Source organism: Perognathus longimembris, chromosome 2 (genome assembly GCF_023159225.1).
Source record: "Perognathus longimembris pacificus isolate PPM17 chromosome 2, ASM2315922v1, whole genome shotgun sequence".
Classification (NCBI taxonomy): Eukaryota; Metazoa; Chordata; class Mammalia; order Rodentia; family Heteromyidae; genus Perognathus; species Perognathus longimembris.
The window spans coordinates 48,886,217-48,901,394 of NC_063162.1; the positions used below are offsets into that span (position 1 = coordinate 48,886,217).

Below are 15,178 nucleotides of genomic sequence, written 5' to 3' on the forward strand. Positions count from 1 at the left end.
AGCACTGTCCCTGGCTTCTTTTTGCTTAAGGCTAGCACTCTACTACTTCCGGCCTTTTCTGTTTATATGGTACTGAGGAATCAAACCCAGGGCTTCGTGCATGCTAGGCCAGCACTCTATCACATTCCCAGTCCCAAGGACTGTTTTTTTTTTTTTTTTGCCAGTCTGGGGGCTTGGACTCAGGGCCTGAACACTGTCCCTGGCTTCTTTTTGCTCAAGGCAGTTGAGCCACAGTGCCACTTCTGGCCATTTTCTGTATATGGTGCTGGGGAATCGAACCCAGGGCTTTGTGTATACAAGGCAAGCATTCTTGCCACTAGGCCATATTCCCAGCCCAAGGACAGTGTTTTTAAAACTATAATAGTAATAAGGCATGTGAGAAAGGCTGAGTGTACGTACTCAGTCTAGTACTCTGTGGGTATTTTGGGCTTGTCATGTAGTCACTTATCCACAGTAAAGCCTGGAATAGGTTTTATCTATCATCTTCAAAGTAGACAAGAAACCTTTTTTGGAAATGAGGATTATTGTAGACTTTAACATCTATGAATTTGTAGAGTATATAATGCTATGTATCCTGCTTGCCTTTGGTGTAGGTAATTTTGAACTAAAATTTAGGGAAATATGTGTGTATGAATATATGTGTATGTGTGTTTGCACACATTTACATGCTCATTTGGATGTTATTTTAGGAAAGGCATGATGTTCCCTCTGAAGACTTTGAGCATATTCTGTACCTGCCTAAATAAAGATTTTTTTTTTCTTAGACTGCCTGGCCCATTTTTGGGGGGAAATAATTGTTCTTGGTCTCTGTTTTTAACTCAAGGTATTTGATGAGAGAGCAGCGAACTTTGAGAACCATTCAGGAAGGCTTGGAGCCACAGCAGAAAAGGCGGCTGCCGTTGGTACTGCTAATAAGTCAACTGTGGAAGGCATTCAGGCGTCAGTGAAGACAGCCCGAGAACTCACACCCCAGGTAAGGTTTTGCTCATTTATTCCTTGGTTTTAATGCTCCTCATGTAGTATTCAGTGAAGAAAACTTTGTGTACATCCTTGAGCCCTTACTCTAAGATCCCTTTAAAAACAACAGAGTGTCAAACTTGGTAAATTCTAGAGTTAGGATTATGTAGGACTTTGAGCTTTATACATTTTTATATTGCTTGAAATTTTTTTTTTTGGCCTGTTGTGGGGCTTGAACTCTGGGCCTGGGTGCTGTCCCTGAGCTCTCCAGCTCAAGGCTAGTGCTGTACCGCTTGAGCCACAGCACTACTTCTGGTTTTCTGGTGGGTAATTGGAGATAAGAGTCTCCCGGACTTTCTTGCCCAGGCTAGCTTTGAACTGTGATCCTCAGATCTCAGCTTCCTGAGTAGCTAGGATTACAGGTGTGAGCCACCAGCGCCTGGCTTGAATTCCTCCCCCCCCCCCCCCATACTGGCCATATACTAGTTGTGAAAGTAGGAAACATTTCCTCCCTCCCCCCCCACCTCTGTCTTCAGACAATATTTGGCTAATCTCGAGAGGTTAGTTTTTGTTTTATAGTTTACTTTCTCCAGCATATCTTTGAGGATTGGGGTGGTGGGAGGGGAGGAGAGGAATCAGCTAGGAAATCAAGACTCTAATGCTATGTGAGAGGCACAGCTCAAGTGGTAGAATGACTGCCTAGCAAGTGTGAGGCCCTGAGTTCAAACTCGAGTAACACCACCAAACAACTGTATAACCAAAGTATAGCTATTAATTTTGGGAGCAAAATAAGATCAAGAACAAAAGAAATCATTATATAAGGGCATTTTAACAGATGGTAAATTTTCTTGTTTTTAATAAAATATTTTTATTAAATTTCTTTTTGAGACAAGGTTTGCTTTGTAGCCTAGGTTGGCCTGGAACTCCCTTTGTAGCACAAGCAGACCTTCATCTCTCTGCTTCAGAATCCTGAGTGCTGAAATATAGGCACATATCACCATGCATGGCTAGTTTTCTTAAATATAATTTTAATATGTGATGTTTATGTAGTTTTCTTTCTGTTTGGATGATAAAAATCCACTTTAGTGGACACTTGTTAAGTAACTCATATAGTGGGGACTGTTCTAGGCATTATATATATAAAATAATAATTGTAATATATAATAATATATAATACTGGCTTTCCTGAGAACTTGTGGAAAGGGGAAATAAACATGTCTTACTAGTTGCTCCACTTTTGCCTATGTGGCATGTTAACAAACTAGATTCAACCTAAGTCAATAATAAAAAAAAAAAAAGAAAGTAACAACAACAAGAAAACGAATTAGGGACAGGCACTGGTGGCTCACACTTGTAATCCTAGCTACTCAGGAGGCTGAGATCTGAGAATTGAGGTTTAAAGCCAACCTGGGTAGGAACATCTGTGGGACTCCTATCTTCAGTTAACCACCAGAAAAAACTGGTGGTAGAGCACTAGCCTTGAGTAAAAGAGCTCATGATCAGCACCCAGGCCCTGAGTTCAAGCCCCATGGCCAACAAAGAAAGAAAGAGAGAAAAAAAACCCAACAAACCTAGATTCTCTCTTTTGTGGTGCTAGAGAAAGAACTCAAAGCCTTTAATATGCTAGGTAAGCAAGCACCTTATGCTACACTGCCAGTCCAAATTCTATTTTCTTGAAAGCTCACACTTGTCCCACCTTTTATTTATAACTTAGGCAAGACAAGGTCTTGTTATGTTGACGGGTTTAGCTTTGAACTCAGAGTCCTCTTGCTTCTCCCTCCTAAGTGCTGGAATTGCAGACATATATCACACCTGGCTAATTAATATTGAAGAGTTGACATTTAGAATTTAAATATATACCAATTTTGCTGCATACTCTTTTGAAGTATCAAATGGATGCATAGTTCTTAAAACCAGGCTGTGATTCTAAATCCGAAACTATTAAGTCTTAAAAAGTAACTTGCCAGTTTTTGGCTTTATGCTGCCATCTGTAGGCAGAGGGAGGAAAGCTCCTCTGCAGATTGCCATTTTCATGTAGGTGCCCTGGTTTTGAAATCATATATATATATATATATATATATATATACACATATATATATACATACATACATATATATTTATATTTAAATAAATAATCATTTGCTAGGTTGTATCTGCTGCTCGCATATTACTTAGGAACCCTGGAAATCAAGCTGCTTATGAACATTTTGAGACTATGAAGAACCAATGGATTGACAATGTTGAAAAAATGACAGGTAACACTTTGTGTCAAGTTCTGGTTGTCTGATCCATGAGTTGTGGGAAATTCAAGCAGTCCTGGTTATGTTTCTCAGCCTCAATTGGATAAGGGGGTGGTCATGTGCTGGACAGTGGACTTGGCCCTGATTAAGGCTGCTGAGCAGGCGGCTTCTCATTCAAGCCTTGCAACTTTGTCCGAAGAGAGACTGAATCTCTTTTAGAATGCTGCCCTCCCCGTGTGATGTTCATTGTTACTGTTCCTATCTTCTTTTTGAATGGTGTCTTTGCTCACTCTGCCAGTCTGAGCTAGAGATTTGGTTTCAGAGGGTGGGAGGCGGTGTTTTCGGATACAGTAAGTGTCCCTGTCATTTTCAGAGGGCTCACATTTCAAGGAACCACAATAGCTACCATTTAATACAACTTGTCTCAGAGTTTCCTCCAACTTACCAACTGCGTAGTTCTAAAAAAACCAAAAAACAAAAATAAGGAGAAACCATCCACCAACAAACCTGGGTCTGTGTGGCTGAGGCAGCGCCTCTGAATTCCTCTGCTCTCTGAAGGGAGGGCTAAGACAGAAGGGAAGAAGCAAGGCATGCAGGCTCTTAGCCATCCCCGTACAACCTGCTGACAGGGGTCTGTAGCAGCCAGAGATGAAAGTGGAGCTCTCGAAGTGTCTGAAGAGAGGTAACAGAAACAAGAAGCAGGCTGTTAGGGTTACTGGAATCCTCTGTGTGGCTCATCTTGGGCACCGCACACTGCCAACACTCAACAGATGGCTGTGAGTGAGAAGGGAAGAGAGAAAATGTTATTAACAGATAATGTGGTGGTGATGTGGTGAGGTTCTAGGCATAATCCTGGTTGCCCCCTGATGTCGTTGCATTTCTGGCTGGCTGTGAATATAAGGCGAGTGACCACGGTTAGTATAATTTTGGCAAAGCCACATGACTTTCTGGGCTATGTCTTCACTGTTTTTGAGGAGGGAGGAGTGACTGCTGTGTTTACCTGCAATTGATTGTGTAGGAAGAACTTTGAGTAGAAGGAGGGAATTCTGACGGTTATACTTTTTCATGATAAACAAGTGGATAAGAGCATTTTGGAGTCTCTAAGAAGAAGCTAAATTCCATTTCTGTTCTCTGGACAGGCCTGGTGGACGAAGCGATTGATACCAAGTCTCTCTTGGATGCTTCTGAAGAAGCAATCAAAAAGGACCTGGACAAGTGTAAGGTAGCCATGGCCAACATTCAGCCGCAGATGCTGGTCGCTGGAGCAACCAGTATTGCTCGTCGGGCCAACCGAATCCTGCTGGTTGCTAAGAGAGAGGTGGAGAACTCTGAGGACCCCAAGTTCCGTGAGGCTGTCAAAGCTGCCTCTGATGAGCTGAGCAAAACAATCTCCCCGATGGTGATGGACGCAAAGGCTGTAGCTGGAAACATCTCTGACCCTGGTAAGCAACAGGGAAGGGTGGGGTTCACCTCAGCTGAAAGCATAACTTAGGAAAAGAAGGAACAAAAACTCTAGGCAATTTGGGAATGTTATGTCAATCTTTTTCTGTAATGTTGGTAGGCTTGTTGATCTCTGAATGAACTTCCTGTGTGGTATTGACCATTTCTAGCTAAATAGATCCTAGCCCTTTCATTTATTATTCTAGAAATGTCTCCAGATATGCATGATGACCAATTATATTTAGCTTATGTGACTTTTGTAACTTTCCTTACACTCTGCTCTGTAAAGCAATTTCTATTTCTGTCAGATCTAGAGGGCAGTAACCCCTGAGTCTTCTGGGCTCTATTCTGAAGAATCTGGATTTTCTTAAGCTGCATTTTTTTTTTTTTTTGATCAGTCATGGAATTTGAACTATGGGTCTGGCACTGTCCCTGAGCAATTTTTGCCCAAGGCTAGTGCTCTACCGCTTTGAGCCACAGTGCCATTTCTGATTTTCTGATTGTTAATTGGAGATAAGGGTCTCATGCCTGGGCTGGCTTTGAACCCTAATCCTCAGGTCTCAGCCTGAGTATCTAGGATTACAGGCATGAGCCACCAGTACCTGGCTTTTAAGCTGCATTTTGATTGTCTTTTTAAAGGAGAGCATATTGGTATTATTCCTTTGTTTGGAATCATCTGAATTTTTTTCTGTTTGAGCAGTTTGTCTTATCTCTAAGTAGAATCCATTGAGAGGAGTCAGGAGCAGGGCTGCCTTATTCATTACAGTATCCTATCACTAAGGGTGTGCTTAGTTTGCTATTTGGAATTTCTAATATTTTGAGTAGATTCCTAATGTCTTGAGTAGATTCAGGTGACACACTAGTGGGTTCAGCATAATGTTAACATGCTGAATGCCAAGGAGAGCACAGGAGTATGGCAAAAGGTGAGAATTGCTTTAGGGAACCTATGTGCAGTCTGGAACTGACATCTCTTATGTTCTGCACTGCTTCCCTTCATGACTGCTTTATCAAAAGAGAGGAAATGGGACCCACTTGAAGTCAGTGTTCACACCGGAAATCCTGAGTACTTTTATCCAGGCAGCAGGCTCCTAAATACTTGGAACAGCTGAGTTATGTGTGGCTCATGGCTTTTCTGTGCAGTCCTCAGGGCATCTGACTCGCCTACCTTTCTTCTTCTCTCACCATGATGCTTACTGGCAGCTTCACATCCATCTTTTGTTCATGGAAACCAGTTCTTCTGCTGGACAGACAGTGCTTCGGGGCACTGACCTGCCCAGCTGAAAGTGAGAATGTCTTGTGTTTAGGCCTGCAAAAGAGCTTCCTGGACTCAGGATATCGGATCCTGGGAGCTGTGGCCAAAGTCAGAGAAGCTTTCCAACCTCAGGAGCCTGACTTCCCGCCGCCTCCACCAGACCTTGAACAGCTCCGTGTAAGTAAATTCAGTCGATGGGGAAGATAGAGCCAGCAAGGTGATGAGACGGTACCAAGAGAGAGGTAGATTGTTTTAGAGCTTCAAGGACCAGGTAGCTAAAACAAGTAAACTTTTACTTGATGTTACTTGATGATCAGAGGCAGATCTTGATTTCCATTCCTAATTCTCACGTAACCCAGTGCTTAGGCTTGGGTTGGTGGGCAGCTGTGGCATGTATCAGCCTGCCGTGACAAGATGTGCCTGGAGCAGAGGAGCTGGCTTTGGTGAGTGTGGGTGCTGATGAGATAGCGAGTGGTGATCAAAATCATTGGTGCTGCTTGTGGTGACAAAATTTTGTGTTCCTAATAATTTTTTTTTTTGCCAGTCCTGGGCTTGGACTGAGCACTATCCCTGGCTTCTTTTTCCTCAAGGCTAGCACTCTGCCACTTGAGCCACAGCGCCACTTCTGGCCATTTTCTATATATGTGGTGCCGGGGATTTGAACCCAGGGCTTCATGTATATGAGGCAAGCACTTTTACCACTAGGCCATATTCCAGCCCTGTTCCTAATAATTGTAAAAGTGGTTAGACTCTTGTTTCTTTACTTGACATTTCCCCCCCTCTTTTTAGAATCAGATATAGCTATTTCATTTTTTAAGTTACTTTATAAAAAAACTCAACTGTAATTTCAAGCTTTTTGATAGTTCTTATTCAACAAAGTACTATGAATCTATTTTTCCATAGTTTAGGAGCAATTTAGCTGGAGCAGTCTACCCTGCAGATATAAATCCTAGAAATAGATATAATTATTGTATTTAAATGTTTACTCTAACAATTGGAAATACCTTCATAGAAGGAGATAACTTATCAAGGCAATACTTTCATTTATTCTTTTTGATATTTTCTCATATCTAATGTCAATAAAAGATGTCAAGAGGTGGGTATGTTAACTCACACCTGTAATCCTAACTACTCTTGAAGCTGAGAACAAGAGAATCACTGTGCAAAGGCAGCTAGGGCAAAAAGTTCGCAACATCCCATCTCAAACAACAGCTGGGAACAGTGGTATGTGCCTACCACCCAGCTACAGTTGGAAGCATAAACAAGATTGTGATCTAGGCCAGCCTGGGAAAAAGAGAGACCCTAACTCAAAAATTACCAGAACCAAGAAACCAAAAGGATGTCAAATTAGTCCAATTGTGTGTACAGCTAAAGAGTAGCATTTCTCAGGAGCCTGCAGTATTTCTTGATTCTTTCTACTTGGGTTAGAGCCAAGGGAGAAAGCTGTTCCTGGAGGGTGCCTTCTTAGGTCATTCGTGGAGTCAGGGCATTTAGAATCATGATCTTAAGGTCATTTAGCAGGTAAGGAACTTATGCCCCAGTAAGAAGCTGTCTTTCAGTTGTCCTTTGATGTAACCAGAAAGAACTTATATCTTCTGTGAGGATCATCTTTGGGAGTCCTTGATCCTGGAGAGAGAGAGAGAGAGAGAGAGAGAGAGAGAGAGAGAGAGAGAGAGAGAGTGTCTGTGTGTCTGTGTCTGTGTCTGTGTCTGTGTGTGCACGCGTGCGTGCATGCCATCCTGGGTTATGACCAATACAGCACCTACTAGCATTTGGGAAGAAAAAAAGATGTGCTTCTGTTGCGACTGCAGCAGGTGGTCCTTGTGTCTCCATGTGGGTGGTTTTATATGGAGTGAATGTGGGTGGCTTTTCTACATGTTCCTTGGAAGAAAGGAAAAAATTCTAGGTGGAGGTGGGGGAGTAGCTCCTGGGCTTGATTTATAATCTGTTTATATGCTTTCTTAGCTAACAGATGATCTTGCTCCTCCCAAACCACCACTGCCTGAGGGTGAGGTCCCTCCACCCAGGCCCCCACCACCCGAGGAAAAGGATGAGGAGTTCCCTGAACAGAAAGCCGGGGAGGTGATTAACCAGCCAATGATGATGGCTGCCAGGCAGCTCCATGATGAAGCTCGCAAGTGGTCTAGCAAGGTAAGCATTGAGGCTTTTCTATTTGAGAAAGGATGTCTTCTCACAGAAAGGATGAAGAACCATGCACACAGCCCAAGAAGAGTATATGCAGACTCCATCACTTTGCTTTGGTTCTTGTGTTGCTAGTAGCAGATTTCTCTTCCTACCTGTGATTAAATGAGCTGTTTCTAATGATTAAATGTTTGTTTCTCCTTCTTGTAGCAACAGTGAAAGCTAGGATGCCTGTAGTTAGAGAAGAGGGTTCCTTTCCTCTGTCTATTTAGAATGTCAGCTTCCCTGACCCTGGACATTTGAAGTCTTTTATAAATGCTTTCTTTTTTCTTGCAGATTTTTGAATGCTTTAGGCGGTCCATTACTAGTTGTCTGAATTCCAAATATGAAACTGTCTTTGGTGAGCTAAGTTAGATGGAATTTTTGCGTTTTCCTTCTATTTTTTTCATTAAGAAGTCAGAAGACTGGTATCTTAGAAGCCATGTATACATCCCTTTCCACAATCATCCTACTTCTTAACAGCTTCAAGTTAACACCAATGCAGCTAATGTGAAAGTGTGATTAATGTAGAGAGTGTAAATTTAGATATTGTAGCACTTGTGCCCCAGCACTTTTGCCTGATTTCTCCTAAGTAATAAAAAATGAGTGGTAGCTTGTCTACATAAGAACAAAATCTTGTTGCTCACTTCGAAGTGAAATGTAGTTCTCAGTTCTAAGTTAGTTCTACTGCAACTGTGGATCTTCATTCCTGTCATCTACTTGTCTTTATTCCTTTATTTATTTATTTTTCACATCAATACCTCTAGGCTCTTGCACTGAATGTAGTTCCCCAGGAACTGCCTATACTTGTAGTTAGTTAATCTTGGATCTTTTTCAGGCTGGGAAATTTACCTTGAGCTTTTAACCCTGTGTTTTTCTAAACAGTTAGCTGTGAACCCAGATTCTAAGGAGGAACAGGGATGTTGCTTGTGATGGAGCTGACCTTTGGCAGTGTTTACAGTGGTATTTTTCAATTAGGGCATGCATATTCTTGGCAGAGTCCTACTGTCCATGAAGAGTCGAGTCGGGGAGGGTTGGTTTTACTCAAAGAAAATTTAAGTCTCATTATAATAATGAATCATATGTGAACCATAAATATAAAACTTAGAAGGGACAGACAGCATTAGCCTACGTATTTGTCTGACTCTGTCCTGTGTGCCAGTCTTTAGATGTGATCATCTCCTACTTGTATTATATGTGATGGGGTAAGAAAAATGAGTTTACTTCTGCCATTTTCTTTTTTTTTTTTTGGCTAGTCCTGGGCCTTGAACTCAGGGCCTGAGCACTGTCCCTGGCTTCTTTATGCTCAAGGCTAGCACTCTGCCACTTGAGCCACAGCGCCACTTCTGGCCATTTTCTGTATATGTGGTGCTGGGGAATCGAACCCAGGGCCTCATGTCTACAAGGCAAGCACTCTAGCCACTAGGCCATATCCCCAGCCCCACTTCTGCCATTTTCTTTTTGTATGGCTAGCATCTTATCAGCTAGTCTTTCTCTTAGGCATGGGAAAGAGACAGATTTAGGTAAAAGATTTAGATAGTAGCTGTACGCTTGTTGGCCCTCATTTCTCTATCTTCATTGCTCTCTTAAAGTCAAGTTTTATATTAAGGATATGACCATTTCTCCCTCTTTTTTTTTTTTTTTTTTCCAGAGCTGAGGACCGAACTCGGGGCCTTGTGCTTACCAGGCAAGGTGCTCTTCCGCTGAGCTAAATCCCCAGCCCCTCTTTTTTTTTTTTGAGATAAGGTTTTATTATGTAGGCCAGGGTAAGCCTTGAACTCATAATCTTCCTGTTTTAGGGGCTGAGATTACGGGTGTGAGCCACCATACGTGGCAAGAACTGACTTTTAGGAATGATAGCAACCTCAAATAAAATTTCATACAACTCCTACTTTTTTGGTTACAGATGCTTGATGTAAAGAATCTATGTTCACTATACTTCATATAAAGGGTTGGTTTCACCAAAGCAATTCTTTCTCAGGATCTGATTTCTGTTTGTCCCCTTCCAAAATTTATTTTCTCTTTCTATTATTTTATGAGCCCATTTTGAGTTCCTATGAAGAGGTTCCTTTCAGCTCAGCCTCATTCAGTTGCAAAGTCTAGGTATTTTTCCATCTTTGAACTAGTAAGTCAAGGGTTGGTGCGAACCTATTTTGTAACAGTCGATTTAAGTTGTATTCAGAGACACTTTTAGAGTTTGTTCTACCAATAGAGTAATAAGACACTGTAGGAACTTTGCCTCTCACAACTTTGAGGGGGAGAAAGCTGGTCTGAGATGTGGTTTTCACTGCGGTGGGAGCTGGATGAGGGTAAAGTGGGCGACTGTGGATTACTTGATAGATCTTTACCCCCCATTATTTATCTGCTTCTTTCTTGGTGTGGTATTTGTTATTGTTAACATATTTTGAACTTCTCAAGGAAATGATTTGTGTCTGGAAGCTGTAGAGCCGACTTGTCCTGGGTTGATTAAGGTAGTGACCGTACGGCTTAGCAGTGTTCACTTTTTGTTTAAAACAACTTGTGTGGCTGCATTTATTGTTTTCCCACTTTTGGATCCCTTTTCAAAGTAGTGAACTATGATTTGGTTGGCTGGTTCCTCTGATGTGAGAATTATTCTTGTGAAATTTAGTTAGTATATAGCACTTGCTTTCTAGGTATACATATATATCTGGAACTATTTTTTTCATTGGAGCAAGTTCTTTTTCTTCCTTCGGAGCTGAGCGGTGCTGGAAGTTGAGTTCCTCTTTCTGTGGACCCCGGTTCATTTGGCTCCTGGAGTATATCATATGTATTTTTTTCCAGTCCTAGGCAAGCTTGGTTAGTAAGTCAGCTGACATTCAGTTTCACAAGCCCTACTGTTCTTACTAACACTATCCCTGTTTCTCATCCTTCCCACCATCGACAAAGCTGGGTATCCCAGCCACTAAGGTGGGTATAGGAGGTGTAGCTGAGGCAGATGTGGCTGATGCTGTTGGGTTCCCTGTCCCCTCTGACATGGAAGACGATTACGAACCTGAGCTGCTGTTAATGCCATCTAATCAGCCAGTCAACCAGCCCATTCTGGCCGCGGCTCAGTCCTTGCATCGGGAAGCTACCAAGTGGTCTAGTAAGGTACTGATTGGCAGCCCCAGTTGGGGGCTGCTCCCAATGCATCCGGCCATGTGCAGCCTTGACACCTTGCATCACTCATGTTCTGTGCGGGTCCTGTGAGTCTGAGCAGGGCGGGCATCTGTCTGTCTGCACCATGTTATTAGGACTGGCTTCACAAGTTTCATAGGTCTGCTAATGCCCGATTATTTGGACTGCATTTGTTTGGGGGACAAAGAGAAATTGAGCCACTGTTTAAAAGAATTCCTTATCAAATTAAGGATTACCAACTTTTTAGCCATTGTTGGAACCTACAACTCACTGGGAAGCTATGACTTCTAGGTCAGGAGCCATGATAGACCATTAAGAGGTCTCTGGCCTAACCACTGAGCTTTGCCTGGCCCCACTGACCTCCCACTGATGGCTCAAGCAGAGTTGATTGGGATGAGCAGCTTTATTGGCAGAGTCTCTGGGAAGGACTGCTTACTGCCCTGCACTTGGCTGTGTGGCAGATGCTGGACTTGATGGGAACCCACAGGGAAGGGGCTTCACTGCTTGTTCAGGTGTCTCGGTGGGAAATGATGTAAGTGAAAAATAAAGGCTACAGGATAGACAAATCAGTTTTTGCATTGGGGACTGAACCAGAATAATTTGGGGGAGGAGAATGGGCGATCACTTTTTTTCCTTTGAAGGTTGCATGTTGCAAGGAAGTTTGAAGAGTGAGTGTAATGACTAACCCTGGCACTATGCTGTTTTCTAACTAAAGTCATAAAATCCTAAGTGATCCCAGGTCTACTCTGGAAGAGGTGGTTCCAGAGGGCCTCATGTAACCCACTCCTTGCCTCATGACTTCCTCCCAAACCTGTGTTCTTTCCAGCCTGAATTTATTGCCTGAGACATTATGCATCTTCCAGCAGTGCCTCACTGCACTGCACAGAAATGGAAAATCATGAGAGGGAAAATAAGCGGGGCCTGACCATTTAGATAGTTGTTAAACATTGCAGTTGCTGTAATTTTAGATTGTTATGGGCATAAAATAAAGTGATTGGAAGCCAGGTGCTAGTGGTCCCTGCCTATAATCCTAGCTACTCAAGAGGCTGAGGCCTGAGGATCTTGGTTAAAACCAGGCTGGGCAGGAAAGTCCATGAGACTCTTATCTCCAATTAGCCACCAAAAGCCAATAGTGGTGTTGTGGCTCAATTGGTAGAACACCAGCTCTGGTCACAAGAACATTCAAAGACAGCTCACAGGCCCCGAGTTCAAGCCCCAGGACTGGTATACACATAAAATAAATTTTAAAAAATAAAGTGTTTGGAGATTTATTATGACAGATGAGCATTTTAGGGAACTAAGTGCCAAATCTATGATAAACTCTTGTTAGTGAGAGTGGGGGTTCTATTTGTAAAGGACTCACTGCACCTTCCTTTCATTGGAAGCCTCTTAGCTGTGGGGATTGAAGGATTGACCCTTGACCTTTACATGTGAAAAACTAAAAAGGACGTTTTCTTTTAGGATGACAGGATATGCGAGACAGAAGAAGGAAGGCTAGAGTAGTTTAGATCAGGAAATAGCACCTCCCCCCCATCCTCCACTCAGATTAAATTCTAGTGAGTCCTTGGCTACTCTTTGCAATAGGGTGAAGATAAAGAGGAAGATTGCAGCATTTGGAAAGGCTCCTCTGTATTTTTCCTCTCTGCCCAGCTCTACTGCTTTCTCATGTTATAGAAATGAAAATGCCTGAATAACTGCCTCCTTGGTCCTGTGCCCGTGCTATTGACACGATTAACCTGAAGATGCTTGTACTGTGCTGTGCCTGGGGGCCACATGTTGCCCTTTCAGACTCCTATTTGTTTTCTTTTTTTTTTTTGTTCAGGAGATTCTGTCTGTCACTGAGTGCTGCGGCCACTCTTCTGTTTCTCCAGTCTGTCCATGTCATCCCAGAACAATCCTTTTATCCTTTCTCATTCTTCCAGAGGGCTGCCAGAGCAGCAGGCTCTCTCCTCTTGTTTTTCTTCTTCTTTCCTTAATTTGGCCAGGGTGTGGGCAGAGCTCACATGGTGTCTGCTTCTCTCTAGGGCAATGACATCATTGCAGCAGCCAAGCGCATGGCTCTACTGATGGCTGAGATGTCTCGGTTGGTAAGAGGGGGCAGTGGTACCAAGAGGGCACTCATCCAATGTGCCAAGGACATCGCCAAGGCCTCAGATGAGGTCACTCGGTTGGCCAAGGAGGTTGCCAAACAGTGCACAGACAAGCGGATTAGAACCAATCTCTTACAGGTACTTGGGAAGAGAGAGGCTGTGTGTGTGCGTGTGCCCGCGCGCTCAGGGGAGGATGTGAGGGAGAAAAGCAGCAAAGAGGAGGGAAAGATGAGGGTAGGAAGAAGTGAAGTACTAAAGGGGAAAGAAACAGCAGCAAGGGGCATACATGTACATTTGGGAAAGGCTCAAGGGCTTATATTTCCTAAACGAATGAAAGACTAAGTGCTTCCATTTTCAGACCAAGGAATGGGACTGACCTTAGGGATACATATTCCTGCTGCTAATGTACAGTACCATCAACATGCCAGCCAGTGAGAATAGAGATGGATGTCCTATTGTCAAGGAGCTTGTAGGCAAGATGAATATGGATATACTTCAAATTAAACTTTCTATTTACGCCCGTGAGAGAAAGCAGCCATTTCTTCCCCATCTCCCCCCGCCCCACCACCACCCCATGGGAGCCCCTGGAGCCGGTGTGAGCTGGCTGAAATTCTAGTGAAAAAGTCCTGTGTGTCTGTTTTCTTTTTAATAAAAGTGTGTATTCAGCCTGAAAAAGAAAAAACTTTCTATTTAGGTATGTGAACGGATCCCAACTATAAGTACGCAGCTGAAAATCCTGTCCACAGTGAAGGCCACCATGCTGGGCCGGACCAATATCAGTGATGAGGAGTCTGAGCAGGTATGTGTCTACTGCTTTTGCTTCCTTGCCAGCAGCTTTAAGAGTTTTCCCACTGAATTCAAGTATTTAGTATGCGGGATGGACTCGCGGATTCACGTGTTCAGGACAGTCTGTGTTGGAGACTCATCAGAAATCTGGGATTGGAAGTAAAGCTCGTGCACAACTTCTGCCATTTTACAGATGAGTAATCAAGAAGTGTCAGAGTAACACCATGAATCAGTGACAGCAGTCGATTCAGTTCTTTTCCCTCTGTATGTTTGGCTCCTTTGAGGCTCCCAGTGTCAGTTCACTCCCACTCAGTGTCCTTCCAATCCGCTCTGTAGGTGAACTTTCCAGGGAGATGAACAGGTTGTCCAAAGGTGGGTCTGTGCTGAGACCAGCAGGTCAGGAAGGTGCTTCCCTTGTATTCTTGAGGTTTCTTTGGTAGCTAGTAATATAGTATTAGTTAGAACTTGGGGCCTCACACTGTCTACCACCTAAGCTATGTCCACAGCCTTTTTTGCTTTAGTTATGTTTTGGATAGGGTCTCTCATCTTTACATGACTCTGCCTCCCTGTAGGTATGCCTGACCATGCTCTGATTTTTTTTTTTTTAATTGAGATGAAAGGAGAGCTCATGAACTTATTGCCTGGGATGGCCTTGAAATTGGAGTTGTTCCGATCTCCTCCCCATAGCTGGGATTACAACTTGCAACACTATACTGGGCCTTTAAGTGATACTTCTTGGATATACCTTACCAACTAGAATTTGTCTATTCTCTTCCTCCTGGAGTTGTGGCCTAGATTTTTCAGAAAACCTTCAAGTAACCTTTCTGTCATCCCTCTGGTAGGCCTTGCTCTGGTCTCCATTTTCTTATGGTAGTGAGCATACCTTTGTTGAACTGATCAGAGAGGGCTCCTTATAGGTGATACAAGCCTTATGAAAATAAAACTGACAAGTTTTCCCTTTGAGGAAGTCACAGGTAATTTTGGAGACAACTATTTCTGACCTTTAGGGTAGGAGACAGAGGCTAACACTGCAGAGTAGACAAGGCGGCTATCCTTGGTGTGTTCATTGCTTGCTTTTCATCATCTGTTAATCT

General features: G+C 43.0%; 1 protein-coding gene across 2 annotated transcripts in view; it reads left to right on the forward strand.

Moving 5' to 3' along the window:
• Vcl (vinculin) overlaps positions 1–15,178 on the forward strand; it is a 98,149-nt gene that overhangs the window by 79,517 nt on the left and 3,454 nt on the right. The window contains exons 14-21 of one of the 2 annotated variants that reach the window (XM_048339089.1): positions 824–973; positions 3,104–3,212; positions 4,337–4,639; positions 5,942–6,066; positions 7,855–8,040; positions 10,978–11,181; positions 13,233–13,436; positions 13,993–14,097. In XM_048339089.1, coding sequence (XP_048195046.1) covers positions 824–973; positions 3,104–3,212; positions 4,337–4,639; positions 5,942–6,066; positions 7,855–8,040; positions 10,978–11,181; positions 13,233–13,436; positions 13,993–14,097 — 1,386 coding nt within the window. The remainder of the gene's footprint in view (positions 1–823; positions 974–3,103; positions 3,213–4,336; positions 4,640–5,941; positions 6,067–7,854; positions 8,041–10,977; positions 11,182–13,232; positions 13,437–13,992; positions 14,098–15,178) is intronic. The other variant, XM_048339088.1, reaches the window with a different exon arrangement.